Here is a 23183-nt window from a genome sequence, read left to right as displayed (position 1 = left end):
GGAGGGATGTCTAACCCAGGCTCGAAGGGCCAGGGTGGGTGAATTGTGGCCAGAGCCATCTGTGATGTGGTGACAGGAGTATCCAACGTGGAGCCAAGACCTGGTGCTGCCGCTTTCCCGCCAGGTGATCTCAGAGATGTTACCTAATCTCTCTATGCCTCAGTTTCTGTGGCTATAAAATGGAGATGATATATATGTTACAGGTTTTTTGCAAAGATTAAAGGGGATACCTTACATGAAAGCCCTTCGTGAGTTGCAGCCTGGTGTACAAATCACACAGTTTGAATTTCTGAGTTGGAAAAGCCTCAAGACAAACTGTAAGGTGATGTCGAATCAGCAGGATGCATGGGAAGAGGCTGAGAACCCAGGTTGTCAGGATGCTAATTGCGCAGGTGTGCGGCCTACCTGCTGAGCACAGGGAGTGTCTTCGAGGGGTGCTGGGGAACAGCATCCCAGCCATGCAAACCCTCTTCAGTTTCCATTTCTCTCCCTTTACTTGGCCTCTGTGAGGAAGGTCCTCCTGTGAAAGGGAAATGGGTGCTAAGACCGGCTACACATCCCTTTCTCCCTCCTACCACACAAAACAGAACTTAAGCACTTCTTCCTTTCTCGGTTCTTTGAGCCTGTGCTGGCCTCTCCGGAAGGGGAAGGCCCTGTGCTGGGAGCTGTGTGCAGGGGTGAGGAGAGAGCAGGGGCGCTGGTAAGCAGTGGGAACTAAGACAGAGACCTGGGTGCTGTGAATGGACAGGAAGCCTGCGGGCCTTATAACACCCTTCCCTCCACCTTGGTCCTGGGAGGACTTGGAAATCTGTGGCCCTCGTTTAGGACACGGGAAAACTGAGGGTAAGAGAAGACAACACTAGCTTGACAGCTGCCCAAGGAGGAAGCCCACGTCACCTGCTACCCCTGGGAATCACTCGGGCGTGGGTCTGTCCAGAGCCGGCTCCTTGGTGAGGGCGCATCTCACCACAGGCTTCCCAACCCGGGTCTCTCACTGCTAGCTGCGGCCCGTGGCCGCCGTGGTTCTGGAGTCCCCTGCTGCCAGCTCGTTCTCTGGCCTGTGGTTCTGCCCAGGCTGTTGGCTCCTGTCTCTCCTAAGAGAGAAAGTCTGTTCTTGGAAGAGGAGTGAGGGTGTGACGAGCCCCCAAGGAGCCCAGGTCCCAAAGATGTGGCTTCTGACCTTGCTCACTGGCTACTACTGGAGCGTTTAGAATACTGATAATCATTGCTGGGTTTATTGAGCATGTACCGTGTATTGGTGTTGTACCTCTTAGAGTAAGACTATTATTATCCTTTTATAGGTGAGGAAAGTGTAGCACAGAGAGGCTAAGTAACTTGCCTAAGGTCAGAGCGAAACAGTGTTGAGATCAGGATTTGAACTCAGGCCGTCTGGCTTCACTATATTCTACTTGGACTGCTGCAGTGCAAGGCAGGGCTGGCAGCGCAGTGGGCTCAGGAAGGGAAGAATTACTAAGGGTAAGAGTTGGTTTGATTTCGTAAGAAAATGGATTTTCTCTACTTGGGATTTTCTGAAATGCCTGGGGCTTAGCACATTTATAATAACCATTTGGTAGTACAGAAATGGGAAATGGGAACTTCCAAGATTCTCATGGAATTCTCACCCTGGCTGGCAGAGGTGAGAAGGGTATTTGGGGTTTGCTCAGAGCTCATGGGCAGTAATTGCCCTTTTTTCTTTGCTAAGAAATTTTTTTTCTTTTTTTAAAAAAAAAATTTATTTATTTATTTGGTTGCACCGGGTCTTAGTTGTGGCACGCGGGATCTTTAGTTGCAGCATGTGGGATCTATTTCCCTGACCAGGGATTGAACCCGGGCCCCCTGCATTGGGAGCGTGGAGTCTTAACCACTGAGCCACCAGGGAAGTCCCACTAAGAACTTTTCTAGAAGCAGATTCCTATGAAAATTCTGTCTTGGAATCTCATATTTTCAGAATGTGCTTATTCTGTCCAGGCTTAGCAACAGAACCTTTAGAACCCTTGTGATAGTTGGCTAACCAGTCAGAATCTTGGATCCTTTGTCTCTCTGAGTTGGTGGTGATGATGGTGAAAAGATGGAGAAGAATATGATGACAATCATTGCTACCCATCACTAAATATGAGGACTTCAATTTATTCTCTTTCTTTATCCTCACAGCAACTATACGCGAAAAACGCCTAGTTTACGGATGACAGCACTGAGATTCAGAGGGCTTGCATAATGGCCCAAAGGCAGAGGCACAGCAAGAGTTCAAACCTAGATCTGTGCAACTTCAAAGCTTATAGCCTTAACCACAAAGCCATTGTACAGTTGTATTCCGGAGACAGGGTGATTGATGCACATCCCCAGCAAAATCCTAGGACACATCGTTCAACAGAGTACTGAGAACCAGGTGCCAACATGAATCCACTAAAGACCTCTCACACCAAACTCGTCTGGTTTCTCCTCTTGATGAGGTTACTCACCTGATAGACCAGGAGACTGGCTGGAGATGGGATTTCAACAGGCTTTGAAAAATGTAGCTTTGTTTTTACTACACACACAACTAAAAATCATAATGGGACTCATCAGGTTGTTTACGTTTTGCATGACTCTTTCCAGTCTTTGCCACATGCATGGGTTTTATCTAGTGTGTTCCTGTACATGTACTGTTTATATTCTGGAAGGCATATCAGCCTCCTATCTGATGGTCACGCTGGAGGGCCAGGGACTGGAGGAGAGTCTGGTCTGGAGGGTGGTGTCTGGCTGAGCAGCTGGGCCTACGAGGGTCCCCTCGTGCATCCAAGTCCTTTGGGGCGGTGGCCTCGGGGCTGCCCCTGATTCCCTCCTGTGTCATTTCTTTTTTTTCTTTTTTTATAAATTGATTTATTTTATTTATTTATTTTTGGCTGCGTTGGGTCTTCGTTGCTGCGTGCGGGCTTTCTCTAGTTGCGGGGAGCAGAGGATGCTCTTCGTTGCGGTGCCCGGGCTTCTTATTGCGGTGGCTTCTCTTGTTGCACAGCACGGGCTCTAGGCACGTGGGCTTCAGTAGTTGTGGCACATAGGCTCAGTAGTTGTGGCTCGTGGGCTCTAGAGCGCAATGTCAGTAGTTGCGGCACATGGGCTTAGTTGCTCCGCGGCATGTGGGATCTTCCCGGACCAGGGCTTGAACCCGTGTCCCCTGCATTGGCAGGCGGATTCTTAACCACTGTGCCACTATCGAAGCCCTGTGTCATTTCTTATCTAGTAACAACTCTGATGAAGTCTTGGAGGTTTGCTTCTCAGCTCTGTCGATGACACCCTAGTGGGAGGGAAAGGCCAATACCTCGGATGACTTAATCATGAGTCAGAAGGACCTGGGCTGCCTGCAGGAGAGACTGCTGAGAATAGCACTGTGTCCGGCTGCCTTAGGGGTAAGAGCACCACCCTGACAGCAGACGCAAAGCCTCCATCCTCCCACAGCAGGGACGTGAGGAGTCTGAGGGGCGAACAGGGCACCACAGCAGATCCAGAATTTTGAGCTGACGAAGCCAGGCATGTAATGGGGCTCCCCAAAATGTAAAGTAAAAACTTTTCCCCCTCCCTGATATTTTTATTTGTTTATACTGTTTGTTTTTGGCTGCACCCACGAGGCATGCGGGATCTTAGTTCCCGGACCGGGGATTGAACCCGGGCCCTCAGCAGTGAAAATGCGGAGTCCTAACCACTGGACCGCCAGGGGATTCCCTAGAGAGACATTTTAATAACTTGGTATTGCCTATGCATATTTTCTAAAAAAAAGTTGCTTTCTTTTTTCTGATTATTAAAGTTAGAAAGGACTTTTTATTTTATTATTATTATTTTAAAATTTTATTTATTTATTTATTTTTGGGTGTTGGGTCTTCGTTTCTGCGCGAGGGCTTTCTGTAGTTGCGGCAAGGGGGGGGGCCACTCTTCATCGCGGTGCGCGGGCCTCTCGCTATCGCGGCCTGTCTTGTTGCGGAGCACAGGCTCCAGACGCGCAGGCTCAGTAGTTGTGGCTCACGGGCCTAGTAGCTCCGTGGCATATGGGATCTTCCCAGACCAGGGCTCGAACCCGTGTCCCCTGCATTGGCAGGCAGACTCTCAACCACTGCGCCACCAGGGAAGCCAGGAAAGGACTTTTTAAAGTTGAGCAATACAGAAATACACACAGTGAAATTCCTCTGAAATTCTCTTCCCCAGGTTTTATAACCCCTACAAATAGTTTAGTTTCTATTATCCCACAGTCTTCTATGCATGAACTAATACTTATGTGGATATTAATATATATGTGTACACGTATTCTTCCCCAAATGGAATCATGATGTCATTCCTATTGTGCAGCTAAAGACATGGTTGTAATGAATTAATTCATCACACGTTCATTACAAATCTTAACCCATGCTAAGATTGTGGGGCAAGACGCAGCCCCCTCTCCGCTCCCCCATCCTTAAGGAGCAGATGATTGACTTTGAGAGACTGAGAGACTGGGATGCGGGTATGTTTGGGGTGACAGGGAAACTGGAGGATGTCACCCCACTAAAATGGTGGGGCAGGGGCTTTCCTTGGGAGCATCTCAGAGGAGACACCTAAGCTGAGTCTGGAAGGGTGGGAAGTGCCCAACAATTTGACTTTTTTTTTTTTTTTCATTTAATAGTGTATCTTAGAGAGTTTTTCCATGTTATTTCCTACTCTTTGAAACACCGCTCTTGCTGTGTAAACTTTCATCAGGTGGATCTGTCATTCTGTATTATTATTATTTTATTTGTATTATTTGTGTGTGCTAATTGACTGTGTTATTGGACAATTGATGGAAACAGAGTGATGGCGGAATAAGGGAGGAAATTGACGAACAGCCCTCATGGGGACCTTGCTGGGCAGGCCCTGTTTGGATTATGCTGTTGAATTCTGGGTTCCATGTCTGAACGGGAATGTTGCTGCTGTGCAGATGGCCAGAGGTTCAGAAAACACTTTGAACCGTTGAGTTGAGCATTTTAGCCAGAGAAATAGCAGACCCAGAAGAGTATTTCAGGAGCCTCCCTGAGCTGGAGGAATTAGGCTGGTTCTGTCTCAATGCTAATGTGCGGGGCTATTGTGATGCCGATCACCCTGGGGGGAAGGGAGAACTTTGTAACGCTTGCCCTAACTGAAAATACTCTTTGCCCCAGAAAGGGTGGCCCTGGGAGGACGGAGATGCAATGACATCTAAACTGTTTCGGCTCTAAGAATCCGATCCCAAGGACACAGTTCTCTCCTCTCTCCCGTCCTTTGACTTCTGTGCACAGGTTGTAATTGTGGATTGGGGCCTCCAGGCGCCCTCCCCTGGCGACGGGGCTTTCTTGTTTGCGTATTCAGTGCTTTCTCCCAAACAGCTAGATTTGTAGCTGAGTGAACATTCCTGGGAGCTACTGAAAAGGTGGAAGAGGCGTTTCTGAACATAGTCAATTCCTGGAGGCTGGTGTGCTTTGGGTGTTTCCACTAACTTCTTCAGATCCCTGGGTCCAGCAAGGCAGCTGTTAAAAAAGGCTAAAAGGTACCGTGGAATACTACTCAGCAATAAAAAGGAGCAAAGCATTGATGCACGATGCTCCAGGGAATTTTGCTGAGTGAAAAAAGGCAGCAATCCCCAAAAATTCTATACTGGGTGATCCATTTATATAACATTTTTTAAAAATTTTATTTATTTATTTATTTATTTATTTTTGGCTGCGTTGGGTCTTCGCGGCTGCATGCCAGCTTTCTCTGGTTGCAGTGAGCGGGGGCTACTCTTCGTTGCCGTGCGCGGGCTTCTCATTGTGGTGGCTTCTCTTGTGGCGGAGCACGGGCTCTAGAGCTCAGGCTCAGTAGTTGTGGTGTGCGGGCTTAGTTGCTCTGTGGCATGTGGGATCTTCCCGGACGAGGGATTATCTAACATTTTTGAAAGGACAGTTTTAGGCTAGTGGCTGGGGGGGCAGAAGGGAAGTGGGAGGGATCCTTGCGTTGGAACTGTTCAGAATCTTGACTCTTGGTAGTTACAGGAACATACACCAGTGATTAAATCTTATGGAACTTAATAGTTACACACAAAAGAGTACAAGTAAAATGGGAACTCTGAATCAGATCTGTGGGTTATATCAATATTGTGGTGTTATAATGTAGTCTTATGAGATGTTACCACTGAGGGAAACTGGGCAAAGTGTACAAGGGATCTTGGTATTATTTCTTACAACTGCATTTGAATTTACAGTGATCTCAACAAAAATGTCAATAGCTAGAAAAAGCACTAGCGCATGAAATCGGAATGTGGGCTTGGTGAAAAGTCAAGAAGAAGGATGAAAAGAAGTTACACGGTACTGCCTTCACCTCTGTCTTGTTTAGTTTCTTTCTTGTTTAGTTTCTCGTTTCTTAGTTTCTTAGTCTTGTTTCTTGGTTCCTTGTTTAGTCTCTTTCCGGTTTAGCTTCTGGGGGAACCTGCGTGGTTGTGCCCCTGCGGGCAGATACTTTTGCTCCCGGTCAGGTGACGGGGGCAGGAGAAAGGGGCGTGGCTGCCCCAGGAAGATGGTCTCTGGCCAGAAAAGACAGGGCAGGTGCAAAGTTTGTGGGATCAAAGAGACTGGCTGGGTTTGGGGGTGCTGCTCTGTTACACAATCTTGGATCCCATCTGAGATGGAATTCTCTGGTTGGAATTACAAAAGAGGTTGTGCCCTGGGGGAGCATTTAACTGAGGACTGGGAGAGGGTGAGACCGGGAGGGCCTAAACTTAGATGCCTCGGTATCGGGTATAGCAGATGGCCGGGCTGGGTGACACCAGAGAGCCTGGGGGGCTATCAGCAGATCCCTGGGGTGTGGACTGAGCATTCTCTCCCCTTCTAGGCGTGGACACAGGTCTGGAAAGTTGCCTGGGTCCTGGCACCTGCCTTGGGTAGGCTACCTGATTCTGGCTAGGAAGAGAGAAGTCCTTCAGCCCATCAGTCAGTCAGGTTCTAACCCTGGGCAAGGTCAAGGGAAGAGGGTACGGAGTAGGGAAGCAGTACAAAGAGGAAAGTGGGGCAGCCTGACCTCCTAGGACTGCCTGTCTGCCCTCTGTGGCTGGGGGGTATCATTGATGCCAAGGGTCTGAGGGAGGTGAGGTCCCAGGGAGAAAGACTGTGGACCAAGGTGGTCCTTGAACGCTTCCTGGAGGTGCTTGGCCCTGGGCTGTGTCCTCAGGGACAGGCTGGGCTTGGGAGGTGGTGACAGGAGCAGAGCCTTTCAGTGGCAGGATGGCGCCAGCCTCCTGCTTCCTTACAGCTTTGGGGGCCTCCTGGCTGGGGTCAAGGTTAGCACCCCCAGACCAGTGTTGAAGGGGTGGAAATCCACCAACTCCAACCCCTCATAAAAGAAAGACGAGGCTTGTATCCACAGAGTCTGGTTGCAGGTGGTGTGGTGCCAGTGCCACAGTGGTATGGGCCGGGGGTGGGGGGGGCTTGAGCAGTGCCAGGAATCAGGAGGGGACACAGACATGAAACCTGCAGGAGCTCGACGCCGGCTGGCAGAGAACCACCGGGTCCCGGGCCGACAGTGCCCGCAGTTGGCTGAGTCAGGCCCCTGGGGCTTTCCGTCCCGCTCTGACCAGGTGTGCAGAGTTTTGGGTTATTTTATTTCCTTCAGTCGGAGCTATTGGCTCTGGGTCAGCTTTCTGTTCTCCTCGGACTCACAGATCTACAGGTAATTCTGGATCCTCCTTAGGGCCCCGCTGACTCACCCATTTTCCGGCAGGTCCTTCTTCAGGTGCGGCAGCTGAGGACAGTAACGAGGTTGAAGGGCAAGGGTGAGAGGTCAAGCAACAAGAAGGCAGAGGGCTTTGGGAGTCCATCACCAGCTGACCGGCCTTGGCTGGCAGCGTGTATCTGCAGAAACCTGCTGGCAGCCTCCGGGACTTCTGGATGGTGCTTATAACCTATCGTGGGGAGGTCCTGGGCGCGGAAGCCAAGTCCAGCCCCTTGCGCAGATACCTTGCATCCCAGGTGGTTGCTTAAAATGGGCTGACTGAAACTGACACGACCCAGCTGGCTCCTGTCACTGCGGCGGGGGGTGGGTGAGCCAGGCCAGCAGCCCCCTGGGAATGGTAGGCGGCAGCGTATTCTCACAATCTAGTTCTCAAGAATGACCTGGGACACAGGTTAGACTTGCGGACCCCAGGGCTCTGCTCCTGCCGTGCTGCATTGGAATCTCCTGGGGGAGGGGCTGGGGAATCTGGATGCTGAGCAAGCGCTGTGCTTCTTTTATTTATTTATTTATTTATTTAATTTATAATTTATTTTTAATTTTTTGACTGTGTTGGGTCTTCGTTGCTGTGCGTGGGCTTTCTCTAGTTGCGGCGAGTGGGGGCTACTCTTCGTTGGGGTGCGCAGGCTTCTCATTGCGGTGGCTTCTCTTGCTGCGGAGCACGGGCTCTAGGCATGCGGGCTTCAGTAGTTGTGGCACATGGGCTCAGTAGTTGTGGCTCGCGGGCTCTAGAGCGCAGGCTCAGTAGTTGTGGCACACGGGCTTAGTTGCTCCGCGGCATGGGGGATCTTCCCGGACCAGGGATCGAACCCGTGTCCCCTGCGTTGGCAGGCGGATTCTTAACCACTGCACCACCAGGGAAGTCCCATCTCTTATTTATTTTTTATCGTTATTTTTCATGGCTAGGCAAGTCTGGAGTATGCTGGAGTGGTACCATCAATGGGAGTTTCCTGTTTCTTGAGAATCTGGCTTCTTTTGGGATCAGATGCCCCGGGCTTGTGAGTGGGTGGATTCCGACATGGGTTTCTTTTCCCTTCTCCTTTGTTGCTTCGATCGTCCTGTGATGAGCAAATCAAGTGTCCTTTCTGTGCTCATAATTTCGCTGGGCCAGGACTGCTGTGGCCACAGGATAGGTGAAGTCGCCACCCTTGGGAGCCTGCATATTGGCTGCACGCTGCCCACAGCCTCTTGAATTTTTTTGTGGGTGCTGACTTAACTGGAGAGAGTCCATCTAAGTACAGGGTCCCTTCATCACCAGCAGCTTGAAGAAGGGGCCTTTCTCCAGTTTCACCCCTGGTATCTCAGTGCTACGCGTACTGTTCTCAGCATCTCCCGGGATGACACATACAGTGTAAAGTTTTGGAATCCACTCCTTGCTCTGTCGTCTCCGGTGGCCTTGAGCCCATGCTGAGTTTCTGGGGACTCTGGCCAGGATCTGGTTCGAACTGGCATCGGGGAGTGGCCACGAGAGTCATGCTGGCTTTGTCTTTCCTCTTGAAAAGAAAAGCATCTTCGAAGTGCCGTGGAATTGGCCCTCACCTTGGAAAACCATTGCAGGTGCTGAGACTGTGCTTTCTTGCTTGAACCATCTCAGGGATATTTTATGGTCCTCATGACCACGGTGGCGGGATGACATCATGGAATTGAAATCCTCCCCAGCTGGTGGTGGGTACACCGAGTCACGGAACCGGTGAGCGGAGAGCGCCTGCCACCAGTCCACGGCAGAGTTGGACGTGGCACATGAAGCCAGCCACCCTTGTCTTCGTCTCAGGTCGGTGTCTCCAGCCAGTGACATCACCTCTGTCCCTTGACCTTGATCCTCTGCTGCAGAAGCACATCACCAGACGTCACGTGAGGGCCTTTCGTGGCCCCTCCCAGGACTCTCGGCCACCTCTTCAGTCTTCAGCTTCATCCCCTGCCTTCCCGGCAAATCACACCCAACCTTGGCCAAATGAGGAACAGTCTTTAAAAAGAGAGCCTGGCATGAAGATTTATTTCTTCTCCGTCTGCTTTGACTGAAATCTTGTGCAGACTTTTAGATCGTTAGTATTGTTTTTGCTATTTATTAACGTGAACACTTACCAGTATCTTTTCTCCCATGAGGACTGCACTCAGCTGCCAATGCCACCTTCCGGCTTTGGATCTGCTGGTCCCTGGAGCCGGTGGGAGAGCGGGCCCTGGTGAGCGAGTGGCTGGTGCCAGGCCATCAGTGTGCGCTTGGGGAACCAGGTAAAGGGTCCTCGCCAGCATGAGGATTCTGTGGTTGACTTGAACACAGTTTTGCTTGCTAAGCATTTAGCTTTCAGCCCTGGTGAGTTTCGTACTTAACAGGAGTAGGGTGACCACAAAGGTTTTTCCTATAGCATCAAATAAAATATGCCTTTTCCTTTTTACCTTCTATAAATTAGTTTTTTTGGACAACCACTGACCTTGGGGAGGATATGCGTCATTTGCACTAGTGTGCTTAAACCAGCAGAAAATACGATATTTTCCAGGGCTTATACGTCTCCCCTCCTGGATTTTTGGACGGTACTCCCTCTATCCCTCCAGGAAGTTGGGTGGGGATGGTGGTGATCTGAGTTGCCCCTGCACCCCACCCCTTGGGTTCTCCCCCTTTGTCCCTTTGGGGCTTCCCTCTGTGTGCACCCCTGATGCCTGTCTGTCCTCCAGGAAGTCATCCCTTGCTCTCTTGTCTGAGCTGGCCTTGAGCCAAGATCTAACTCGAGCTGGCCGGGGAGAAGAGGCCATGAGAGTTGCATGGCCTCTCTCTGTTTGTGGTAGGCCAGCACCTGCTTTACAACACTGTGTTTTGTATGTGCACCTGTAAATGTGTTACTTTTACGAAAGAGAGGACAGGCGGAGGCAGGCACCAGCATCCTCCCTCTTCTGTTGGCTCTGCAGCCTGTAGAGAGACGGTTATGTGTAGGGAGAAGGTTACGTTTTCAGTTAAGCCCGAACGGATGGGAGCTCCCTGCCACCTGCTCCCGGGGGCCACCCAATCCCGTGCATCCGTGAAACCCCGACGAGGGTTGGCGTGGCTTGTCCCGCTTTGCTGCTTTACTGGATCCACTCCCTTTGTGACTTTGGACAGGTCACTCCCTGTCTCTCAGCCTCAGTCTCCTTATCAGTGAAAGGACTGGGTTAGGCAAGATGATCTCTAATATGCGTGAAAATGGAGCCAAGAGTAGGGTAATAAAAGGAAGTCGTCTAGTTACTGATTAAACAGCATCTCTGGGCTGAGTGGAGCCTGGTATTCACAGTGCAGGGACGACCAGGGCCCTGCCTATGAGCCGGCGCCACGGCTGACAACTTGCTCCACGGCCAGGCTGGGGTGGCCCTTGGCCTCCGCTGTCCATGCTGTTGGCCACCTTCCCCTTCCCAAGGAGTTTGCTTTCCCATATCCCAGAATACTTGCTCCCTGGGTCCTGGAAGCTGACCACAGGGAGGTAGAAAATCAGGATCAAATCTGGAGCTGCCGCCCAGTGACTGTGTGATCTTGCAAGGTCACCATTTCTCCCTGCCTTTCCGTAGAACGGCAGTGAGGGCACCAGTCATGCATGATTCCAGGATTGTTGTGAGGCTTGGGTAAGAAAACAGTTGTGAAATTACCCTGTACATTGAAAATAAACATATTAAACTATTATGTTACATTTCTTCCAACACATATAAACATAGACACACAGGGACCTGAGAGTCTGCCTGCCAATGCAGGGGACACGGGTTCAAGCCCTGGTCCGGGAAGATCCCATATGCCGTGGAGCAGCTGAGCCCTTGCACCACAACTGCTGAGCCTGTGCTCTGGAGCCTGTGAGCCACAACTGCTGAGCCCGCATGCCACAACTACTGAAGCCCGTGTGCCTAGATTAAAAAAAAAAACAAAGAACAAAAAAAACCTTACACAGTCTGCTCAGAGAGTCTAGCTAAAGCCTTACTGTTTTTTCATTTTCAAGTATGATTAGACAACCAAGGACCATTGGACATTTAAAGCAAACCTATAGCCTAGAAGGGCAAAGACAAGATTCTGAAGATAATATAAAAACAAGCAAGTTTGTATCCTAAGAAAGAACAAGGAGGTAGTGCATTCATAAAATAGAAAAGACTGCTCAAAAAAGAACCATCTAAGGATAAAAGTCACTCTTGGAAATGAAATATATAATTTTTTAAAATTAAACAAACATTTGGGGACTTCCCTGGTGGTGCAGTGGTTAAGAATCCACCTGCCATTGCAGGGAACACGTGTTCGATCCCTGGTCTGGGAAGATCCCACATGCCGCGGAGCAACTAAGCCCGTGCGCCACAACTACTGAGCCTGCGCTCTAGGGCCGCGAGCCACAACTACTGAAGCCCGTGTGCCTAGAGCCCGTGCTCCGCAACAAGAGAAGCCACCACAGTGAGAAGCCCGCACACCACAATGAAGAGTAGCCCCCTCTCACCGCAACTAAAGAAAGCCCGTGTGCAGCAACGAAGACCCATGCAGACAAAAATAAATAAATAAATTAGTAAATAAATAAATAAATAAAAACATTTGTTGCCTTTTTAGTAAATCTCGAGATCCGGTGATGTAAGTCCTCCAGTTTTATTCTTTTTCAGGGCTTGTTGCATTTCTATGTGAATTTCAGAAGCAGCTCATAAGTTTCTACAAACAGCCTGCTGAGGTTTTGATCAAGATTGTATTGACTCTGTAGGCACATTTGAGGAGAACAGACATCTTAACTCTCTTGAGTCTTCCAATCCATGACACAGGATATTGCTTGATTTATTTCTGTCTTTTAAATTTCCTCTTACCAACGTTTTGTATTTTTCAGCGTACAGGTGTTTTGCATCTTTTGTCAGATTTTCCCAAAAGTATTTCATATTGTTGATGTTATTGTAAGGGTTTTTGGGGTTTTTTTTAGTTTTAATTTCCAATTGGTCATTGTTAATGTATAGAAGTACAATAGATTTTTAGATACTGATCTTATATCCTGCAACCTTGCTAAACTCACTTATTATTTCAATAGCTTTTTTGACTTACAAAGCTGCAGTAATGGAGACAGGGTGGTATTAGCATACAGATAGAAAAAGAGATCAATGGGATATAATAGAGTCTGGAAGTAGACCCGTGTATAAATGGACAACTGATTTTTGACAAAGGTGCAAAGGCAATTCAGTAGAAAAGGGATAGTCTGCACAACAGATGATAGTGGATATCCATATGTAAAGGGAAAAAAAAGAAAAAAGAAAAAAAAAGAACTTTGATCCATACCTTACACCATTAAAAAAAATTGTTAACTCAAAATGGATTCTACACCCAAATGAAAAACCTAAAACATTAAAACTACTGGAAGAAAACATAGGAGAAAATCCTTGTTGCCTTGGGTTATGTAAAGATTTCTTAAATACAGCCACAAAATCAGAATCCATAAAGAAAAACCTGATAAATTAGACTTCATCAAAATGAAAAACTTCTCTTCTTCAAAAGACACAGTCAAGAGAATGAAAATCCAAGCCACAGACTAGGAGAAAATCTTTCAAAGTATATATATCTCATAAAAGACTTGTAACCAGAATACAGTAATAGGAAACTAAGCAAACCAATTTTAAAAACTAGGCAAAAGATTTGAAGAGATAAGTCACCAAAGAAGATAAACAGGTGGCAACCAAGTATCTGAAAAGATGCTCAACATCATTAGTCAGTAGGGAAAAGGAACTTAAAACCACAGTGAGATACTTCTATTAGAACAGATAAAATGTAAAAGACTGACCACATCGAGTGTTGGATAGGATGTGGACAACTGGATTTCTCACACACTGCTGATGGGAATGTAAAATGGTACAGTCACTTTGGAAAACAGTTTGGCAGTTTCTTAAAGAGTTAAACATACAGCTGTCATACAAACTTGCTATTCCACTCAAGGTATTTGCCCAAGAGAAATGAAAGCATATATCAGTACAAGGACTCATACAGGAACGTTTATAGCAGCTTTATTTGTAATCACCCCTACCTGGAAACAACACAAATATCCATTAACAGGTGACTAAGTAGACATATTGTGTTATATCCATTCAGTAGGCTACTACTCAACGCTGGAAAGGAATGCACTGTTAATATAATAAACATAATAACACAGGTGCATCTCATATGTTGAGTGAAAGTAGACAGTAAAGAGTACATACTGTTTAATTCCGTTTATATGAAGTTCTAGAAGAAGCAAACTAATCTTTACTGATGGGAAGCGGATCAGTGGTAGTTTGGGGACGGGAAAGGGAATCGGGAAGGAAAGGAGGGAAGAGCCAGGAGGAAACTTTGGAAGGTGATGGATAGGTTCATTACCTTGATCATGGTGATAGTTTCATGGGTGTATACATATGCCAAAAATTGTACACTTCAAACATGTACAGTTTATTTTATGTCAGTTGTACCTCAGTGAAACTATTTTAAAAATTCCATAGAAGGTTTATGAGAGTAAGTTTTTTTAAAAATCCCAAAATAGAACTAAATGACAAAGAAATGTAAAATATGAGAGAGGGGGAAAAATAGCCAGATAGGCGTGTAGAGGATGTACTCCTTTAAAAACATTTATTTTATTGGACTAGAGTTGATTTACAATGTTGTGTTAATTTATGCTGTACAACAAAGTGACTCAGTTACATATATATATTCTTTTTCATATTCTTTTCCTGGTTTATCACAGAATATTGAATATAGTTCCCTGTGCTATACAGTAGGACCTTGTTGTTTATCCATCCTGTATATAATAACTTGCATCTGCTAATCCCGAACTCTCAGTCCAACCCTCCCCCGCCCCCCCCCATCTTGGCAACCACAAGTCTGATCTCTATGTCTGTGAGTCTGTTTCTGTTTTGTAGATAAGTTCATTAGTGTCGTATTTTAATTTTTTTTTTTATTTTGGCCGCGCCTTGTGGCTTGCGGGATCTTAGTTCCCCGACTGGGGACTGAACCTGCGTCCTCAGCAGTGAAAGCGTGGAGTCCTAACCACTGGACCACCAAGGAATTCCCATGTGTCGTATTTTAGATTCCACATATAAGTGATATCATATGGTATTTGTCTTTCTCTTTCTGACTAACTTCGCTTAGTATGATAATCTCTAGGTCCATCCATGTTGCTGCAAATGACATTAATTCATTTTTTTATGGCTGAGTAGTATTCCATTGTATAAATATACCATATCTTCTTTATCCGTTCATCTGTGAATGGACATTTAGGTTGTTTCCATGTCTTGGCTATTGTGAATAGTGCTGCTATGAACATTGGGGTGCATGTGTCTTTTCAAATTATGGTTTTCTCCAGATATATGTCCAGGAATGGGATTGCAGGATCATATGGCAACTCTATTTTTAGTTTTTTAAGGAACCTCCATACTCTTCTCCATAGTGGCTGCACCAATTTACATTCCCACCAACAGTGTAGGAGGGTTCCCTTTTCTCCACACCCTCTCCAGGATTTATTATTTGTAGACATTTTGATGATGGCCATTCTGCCTGGTGTGAGGTGTACCTCATTGTAGTTTTGATTTGCATTTCTCTAAGAATTATTGATGTTGAGCATCTTTTTGTGTGCCTATTGTCCATCTGTATGTCTTCTTTGTATATTTTGGAAATTAAGCCCTTGTCAGTCATGTCATTTGCAATAGAGGATGTACTTTTAAGCTTTGGTGTTCTGAAATTTCAACATGATATCTTTTGTTATGTGTGCTTTTTCATTTATCTTTCTCACCATTCAGTGAGCCCTTTCAATCTGAAGAGACATACCTCTCTTTGGTGCTTGGAAATATTCTTCTAACATTTCTCTGATAACATCCTCTGCCAGACTCGGGAATTGGGCTCAGGTATTTATGGAAGATAGAGGTGAGACAGGGAAGGGCATTGTTAGAAATCCCCAGAGCCCCACCTCCATCCCAAACAAAACTACTCCTACCCATGAGTCCCCCATAAGGGATGGGAAATTGATTTCTCCAGACTTGAGGACAGCAGGTGCCAGAAGGCTGAAGTGAAGGGGAAAACAGTCACAGGTCTTTTCTCTCCCATGTTCTGAATGGTAGTGGCTGGGTTTAAATCACCCCACCCAGAAGATTAGAAAACTATTCTCTGCAGTAACTAAACCATCCCATAGAAAAGGTCTACACAGCCTAGCAGTTGGGAGTGCCCAGTGAAATATCTGGCTAGCCACTGAATTGTGGCTCAAGGTGAAGCCACCTGTGGACAAGCCATGCCCACAGAGCTTCTGAACAACCTTTAGGACTTCATTCCTAAATATGAGTAAACAGCCACACATCCTCAAGCATTTGAGGAAAGTCTTCAACACGAAAGAGAAGGTCAACAACAGAGAAAAGTTACTCAATAGAAATATCAGGATGAGAAGATTTTGCCTCCAAAATTCATAAAATAAGAAAGAACTCTTGGAAATGAAAGTTTTGATAGCAGAAATGAAAAACTCAATAGAAAGATTACAAAACAAGATGGATAAGTAAAGCAGAGGATCAGTATAATAGAACTTACAGAAAGAGAAGAGAGAAAATGCAGGAGAGGACATAATCTACAAAATAATACAAGAAAGTTCCCCAGACTGAAAGATATGAGTTTCCAGATTCAAAGGGCAGGTGGAGAGCTCAGTGTAGTGAAATTTAAAGACCCAATTCAAAGCATTTACTCAAGACTTTCAGAGAAAGACAACAAATCATGAATAGAAAATAATGGGGGCTTCCCTGGTGGCACAGTGGTTGAGAATCTGCCTGCCAATGCAGGGGACACGGGTTCGAGCCCCGGTCTGGGAAGATCCCATATGCCGCGGAGCAACTAGGCCCGTGAGCCACAATTACTGAGCCTGCGCGTCTGGAGCCTGTGCTCAGCAACAAGAGAGGCTGTGATAATGAGAGGCCCGTGCACCGCGATGAAGAGTGGCCCCCACTTGCTGCAACTAGAGAAAGCCCTCGCACAGAAACGAAGACCCAACACACCCATAAATAATAAATAAATAAATTTAAAAAAAAAAGTAGAGGAATTTAAACAAAAACTCCTAAAGAAACTCAAAAAAAAAAAAAAAGAAAATAATGGATTTGTACTATTATCATATTTCTCCAAAGCACAATTAGAAGCTGGAAAACTTTGGAGCCTTCAAAATTCTAAGTGAAAATTATTTGAAACTTATAGTCCTATACCCAGCCAAACCATCAACAAACATGAGTGCAGAATTAAGGTCCTTCTAAACATGTAAAGTCACAAGAAACGTCCCTCTCTGGAAACTACTGAAGTATGTGTTCCACCCAAATGAAGTAAGCCAAGAGAGATGAAGACATGGAATCCAGGAAATAGGGGTTTTAACACAAGAGGGAGTTGGGAGTTCCCCGGTGGTCCAGTGGTTAGGACTCGGTGCTTTCACTGCCATGGCCCCGAGTTCAATCCCTGGTCAGGGAACTAAGACCCTGCAAGCTGTGCAGTGCGTCCAAAAAGACAAAAACAAAAACAAAACAAAACAACGTCAAACCATACACACAAGAGGGAGTTGAAGGAACTTCCCAGGATGATGGTGAGGGAAGTTCCAGACAGCAGCTGTGGGAAAGGACAGAGTGCCCCCAGGAGGAAAATGAAAGGAGAGGTTCTTTGACAGACTTTATATGTGGAAGATTCGAAGAACATTGCAGTGCTCTTAGATTGTATGGAATGACTTGGGTGTATGTTAAAAAGAAACCCAAGTAAATGAATATTCACAGCAGGAAAAACAACTCAGTTGTAGTGAGAAGGAAACAATAGTGAACAATATTTTCAAAGGCTAATAATGAAAACATACAGTATGGATATAATTTTTTTTAAACTTTAGCCCCATAACTATTGGGAGGATGGGTGAGAGAGACAGAGAAGGAAGGACATCGAAATCCACCCTATCATAATAGGAAGTCAGCTGATTATATTTTATATAGATGAATCAAGAGTTACTGGCATTGGGGCTTCCCTGGTGGCGCAGTGGTTGAGAATCTGCCTGCCAATGCAGGGAACACGGGTTCGAGCCCTGGTCTGGGAAGATCCCACATGCCACGGAGCAACTGGGCCCGTGAGCCACAATTACTGAGCCTGCGCGTCTGGAGCCTGTGCTCCGCAACAAGAGAGGCCGCGATGGTGAGAGGCCCACGCACCGCGATGAAGAGTGGTCCCCACTTGCCGCAACTAGAGAAAGCCCTCACACAGAAACGAAGACTCAACACAGTCATAAATAAATAAATAAAAGAATGTGAATTTCTTTAAAAAAAAAAAAAAAAAGAGTTACTGGCATTGGCATATTATTTAGAAATATGGAGACAAATTCCAGAACAAGCAGCTTGGAAACATTTTAAGTGCCTCTGGGCTGTGTTTTTTATTTTCTTTTTAAAAATTTATTTCTTTTTGAGATGTAATTGACATAATAAGATGTACACCGTGTTGATTTGATACATTTATATATTGTAATATGATTACTGTGGTAGGGTTAGCTGTGTTTGATATTAGATAAAGTCACAAATATAACCAATTAGGAAACTAAAGTTAGAGAAACGAGTATCCAGATGTGGCAGGAGTGGGGAGAATCTTTCACAACAGTGAGTAAATAGGTAATGTTTGAATGTGACAAATCATGAAATGGCAGTTCAAGCACATCATTTACAGTTATGAGGTTAATACCAAAACACCAAATCTGTAAACTTAAAAATGGCCACATCTGTGGAATTTGGGGTGGGGCTATTGCTTTTATTACACACCCTGTTGGAGTAGGTATGAGGCAGTTAACTCTAAAAGGGCCCAGCCCGGGACTTGCCTGGTGGCGCAGTGGTTAAGAATCCGCCTGCCAATGCAGGGGACGCGGGTTCGAGCCCTTGTTTGGAAAGATCCCATATGCTACAGAACAACTAAGCCTGTGCGCCACAACTACTGAGCCTGCGCTCTAGAGCCCGTGAGCCACGACTACTGAGCCCATGTGCCACAACTACTGAAGCCCGTGTGCCTAGAGCCCGTGCTCCGCAACAAGAGAAGCCACTGCAGTGAGAAGCCCGCGCACCACAAAGAAGAGTAGCCCCAAGCCCGCGCGCAGCAACAGAGACCCAACACAGCAAAAAACAAAATCAATAAAATTTTAAAAAACAATAATCATAAATGAATAAAAGGGCACAGCCCCTCCCTGGGTTTAGGGCAGCAGATAGAGTGTGTGTCGGAGGGCGGAAAAGTTGCCAACCTGTCATCGCGTGCTGCAGACACCTCACCTGCCCGCCCGTACTCATGCCCCCCTCTTCCTGGAGACCCCCTGCCATCCTGTTTGTTGGAAGTTTTGTTTGTTTTTCATGCTCTTGGGTCTGAGCCTGGGTGTGGATTCCAGTAGAGACCTGGCCTTCTCAGCTCACCTTGGGGTCCTGGACTGGGAGACTTCAGGCTCAGAGCGGAGTGACTTGTCCTGCAGTGGCACGGCAGAGCTGCCCAGTTCACTGCCTTTTTACTTTTGGCCGGTTAAACATCGGTGGAGCAAGGGTTGGGGTTAGGGCGTACAGCGCAGCTTGCCCGAGGCAATCCTGGCCCTGGGCTGGGCCCTCTGTCCCCACATCTGGGCATCCTCCTGCGTCAAAGATGATTCACGTAGCTGACAGCCTCAATGACTGGGTTCAGGTGGGCTGTTCGCTTCCCTTTTATTGAAACTCACAACCCTTAAGCAGCACGTGCCTGGGGGTGCGTGGAGGGGAGGTCACTGCTGCTTCCTTCTGGCCTGGCTTTTCCTTCCTGGGTGGAGCTGACAGCGTGGAAAGGTTCTGCCCGAGCCGGGCTGGGAGGCTGCTGAGGCCGGGGGTTCTGAGCGGCAGTGCACTGATCTCTCTGTTCAGAACATGAATGGCTTTGAGGAGGGCGTGGAGTTCCTGCCGGCCAACAACACCAGGAAGGTGGAGAAGGGCGGCCCGCGGCGGTGGGTGGTGCCGGTAGCCGTGCTGGCCGGCCTTCTGGTGCTGTCCCTCATGGCGGGGCTCCTGGCGTGGCACTTCCAGCGTGAGTGGACCCTTCTCCAGGGGCCCACCCAGGGCCGCCTGCTGTGAGCGGGAGGGAGGGAGGGTGCGGTTGGGGGGGAGGGAAAGGAGGGCTCCTCCCACGGGGAGGTGATGGGGCTCAGGGCCTGCTCCCCCGGGGCGGCTGAGGGCAGCTGTGACAGTGGGGGGACAGGAGGGCGTGTGTCCCTTCCTCTGACCACTGTCCTTCGCTGGTCTCTCACAGACCGGAACGTGCGGGTCCAGAAGGTCTTCAATGGCTACCTGAGGATCACGAACGAGAACTTTCTGGATGCCTATGAGAACTCCAGCTCCACTGAGTTTGCAAACCTGGCCAAGAAGGTGAAGGAGGCGGTGAGTCCCATCCCTGGGCAGAGCCCAGGCCCTGCTGCCGGCTCTGGCACGCACACCCTCGCCCAGCAGGAAGGAGGCTCCCCTCTGCTCCCAGATGCCCGGGCTGGTGTGTGATGTGGGCTCCCGGGCACCTGGGAAGGGGGCCCGGGTCCCAGGAGGGAGGGAGCAGCCTGGGTGGGGGGCCGGGGTCGTGGGTGCTCTCTGGACCCCCATCAGCCTCCTCTCCTTCCCTCAGCTGAAGCTCTTATACAGCGGGATCCCTGTCCTGGGCCCCTACTACAGGAAGTCAGCTGTGACCGCCTTCAGGTGGGTGCTGGAAGGCCGGCGGGAAGGCGCTGCTGTGCTGCAGTGTCTGGGGCCTGCGGAGTCATGAGGCCGCGCGGTCCTGCCTAGAGAGCCAAGGCCCCAGTCCTTGTCCTGACTTTACCTCCAAAGTACTTTTGCTTTTGCTGGTCTAATTGAATCTTTATGGGTGCTGCGTGGCAGGTGGCATTGTCAGCCCCTTTCAAGTTCAGGAAACAGGCGCAAGGAGCTGTGCCTCCATGTGCCCAAGCTAGAGGTAGAACCCAGACTCCATTCCAGGCTTTTTCCCGCTCCTGAGCCTGAGCTGCACTGCCCCCCGCAACACAGCACGTCTGGTTGGGCGTGAGGCTGTGAGAGGAAAGGGCCCAGGCCTCTGGCTCAAGGGGCCAGCAGGTGGGTGGGCGTACCAGAGCCTGGGGGCCGGCCCGGCCTGGAGAAGGTCTCTTGGTGAGGCCCCTCGGGAGGCTCTTAGTCCTGCCCCGTCTTCAGCGGGCGCCTGGGAGGGGTGGGCCCCGGCGCCTCAGGCTCGCCCTCTCTCCCCAGCGAGGGCAGCGTCATCGCCTACTACTGGTCGGAGTTCAGCGTCCCCAAGCACCTGGTGGGGGAGGCCGAGCAGGCCCTGGCGCAGGAGCACGTGGTCACGCTTCCACCCCGGGCCCGCGCTGTCAGCTCCTTCGTGCTGACCTCGGTGGTGGCCTTCCGTGAGTGCAGCGGCGCGGGGGCGGGCATTTGTCTGGCCTGGGGCAGGCCCTGGACCGTGGCAGGGGGAGCCAGCTCTCCCAGAGCCGGTGCCCAGGAGAGGAGGCTGCCTGCTGGCCGGGCACCTCCCTTTAGGGCAGTAAGGAAGCAGGAATAAGGAAATAGACATGTCAGTAAATGCTTTCTTCTCCCTCTTGTTCTTCAGCCACTGACCCCAGAACAGTACAGAGCACCCAGGACAGTAAGTATGCGCCCTCCTCCCGAAGGAGAAGCGGGGGGATGTGGCCAGATGCCCCTGCAGTCGAGGGGGTCCCCCAGAGTCACACGGTGCTGTTGGCCAGCACATCCGTCTGCCTTTCCCGGGCCATGAGAAGCCCGCTTCCCAGTCTCTCCCGGGTCCAGGGCAGCCTGGGACACCTCAGAGGGGCCAGGCCTGGGTGCCTCGCCGCCTCAGGCGGGGGTCCTGGTTGTTCCCCGCGTGGCCCTGCCCAGCTCTGCCCCACATCCTCTTGCCCCACACAGACAGCTGCAGCTTTGCCCTGCACACCCGTGGCAGCGAGCCGACCCGCTTCACCACGCCCGGCTTCCCCAACAGCCCCTACCCGTCTCACGCCCGCTGCCAGTGGACCCTGCGGGGGGACGCTGACTCCACACTGAGCCTCACCTTCCGCAGCTTCGACGTCGCGACCTGTGACAAACGTGACAGTGACCTGGTCACTGTGTATGACAGCCTGAGCCCCGTGGAACCCCGGGCCGTGGTGCAGTGAGTGTCCCGGGCGAGTGGAGGTGGGCAGTAGGAGCCTGGCGGCTGCCCATGGTAGGCTGGGCCTCCAGAATGACTGCAGTGGAGGCTGGAGGCTCAGGCCACTGCCCACTTGCAGGCAGCAGGGAGCAGGTGTGGCGTGGTCCTCGGCCCGAGCCGCAGGGGAGCACCGCAGAGGTGACTGTCAGCCTTGGCAAGGATGCCGGAGGCCCACGGGTCCCTAGATGCTGGGCACTCCTTCACCTGTCTTTTACCTGCCAGAGTGGAGGTGCCACCTGCTGTTGTATTTTTCTTCCTTCCTTCCTTCCTTCCTTCCTTCCTTTCTTTCTCTCTCTCTCTCTCTTTCTTTCCTTCTTTCCTTCCTTCTTTCCTTCCTTCCTTCCTTCCTTTCTCTTTTTCTCTCTTTCTCTCCCTCTTTCTTTCCACGAGACTTGTGGGATCTTAGTTCCCCGACCAGGGATTGAACCCAGGCCATGGCAGTGGATGTGCCGAGTCCTAACCCGTGGACCACCAGGGAATTCCTCCACCTGCTGTTGTAAATGAAGGTCTCGTTGTTACTCAGCGATAGTGAGGTCAACAGTTGAAAAGATAGTTTGCTACTCACAGTTCCCGAGAGGAGGGACCACACAGGGCCATATGGGGAAGCACCAGGGTCATCAGGAGGCAGAGGGGGCTGGAGGAAAACGTGGGCAAGAGCCTTTGTTGTAGATTCTCCAGGAAAGGCAAGGCAAGGCAGGGCAGGGGAGCACCTTCGGACCGGCTGGTTTGAATAACTCCAGCGGGCTCTGGGGCCTAGGGCTGTCTCCAGTCGTCTGGTACCTGGGTGATTAGGGCAGGTGGAGAGTGGCCCAGAGCAGGAGAACTCCACAGAGAAGGTGTTGGGGTATGGGCTCTGGATTGGTTAGTCTGCATGTGCAAGTCTCACCCTAGTCTTTACTGTCTCCAGGGATTGGCTAGCCTGGGGGGTGGGGCTGCCTTTCCAGGGTGAGCAAGCCCCAGGTATCAAAGCATCAGGGTTCTAGTAAATAAAAAGGCATAGATAGCAGGTACACACTACTATATATAAAATAGATAAACAAGGATCTCCTGTAGAGCACAGAGAACTATATTCAATATCTCGTAATGACCTATAGTGGAAAAAATCTGAAGGAATGTATCTACGTATAACTGAATCACTTTGCTGTACACCTGAAACATTGTAAATCAACTGTACTTCAATTAAGAAAAGGCATGCTGCACCTGCTGAGGGTGCCGAGGTGAATCGGAGGCTGCCGGTGGGGGTGACCTGCCTTCACTCATTTCCCCCTGCCGCTCCCAACTCAGTGGACCAGAGCCTTCCACTGCTGTCTGTGGA

At 49.1% G+C, this 23183-nt stretch overlaps 1 protein-coding gene across 7 annotated transcripts in view; it reads left to right on the top strand.

Annotated features, from left to right (window-relative positions):
• The window catches only part of ST14 (ST14 transmembrane serine protease matriptase), a 41437-nt gene that overhangs the window by 4166 nt on the left and 14088 nt on the right, over positions 1-23183 (top strand). For all 7 annotated transcript variants that reach the window (XM_036860348.1, XM_036860347.1, XM_036860351.1 and 4 more), the window contains 6 exons: positions 19555-19714; positions 19937-20064; positions 20300-20370; positions 20911-21068; positions 21272-21307; positions 21589-21829. In XM_036860348.1, the coding sequence (XP_036716243.1) occupies positions 19555-19714; positions 19937-20064; positions 20300-20370; positions 20911-21068; positions 21272-21307; positions 21589-21829 (794 nt within the window). The remainder of the gene's footprint in view (positions 1-19554; positions 19715-19936; positions 20065-20299; positions 20371-20910; positions 21069-21271; positions 21308-21588; positions 21830-23183) is intronic.

Source organism: Balaenoptera musculus, chromosome 8 (genome assembly GCF_009873245.2).
Source record: "Balaenoptera musculus isolate JJ_BM4_2016_0621 chromosome 8, mBalMus1.pri.v3, whole genome shotgun sequence".
NCBI classification, from domain to species: Eukaryota; Metazoa; Chordata; class Mammalia; order Artiodactyla; family Balaenopteridae; genus Balaenoptera; species Balaenoptera musculus.
The sequence above is the reverse complement of the archived record's forward strand: the minus strand, read 5'-3'. Positions and strand labels throughout refer to the sequence as shown.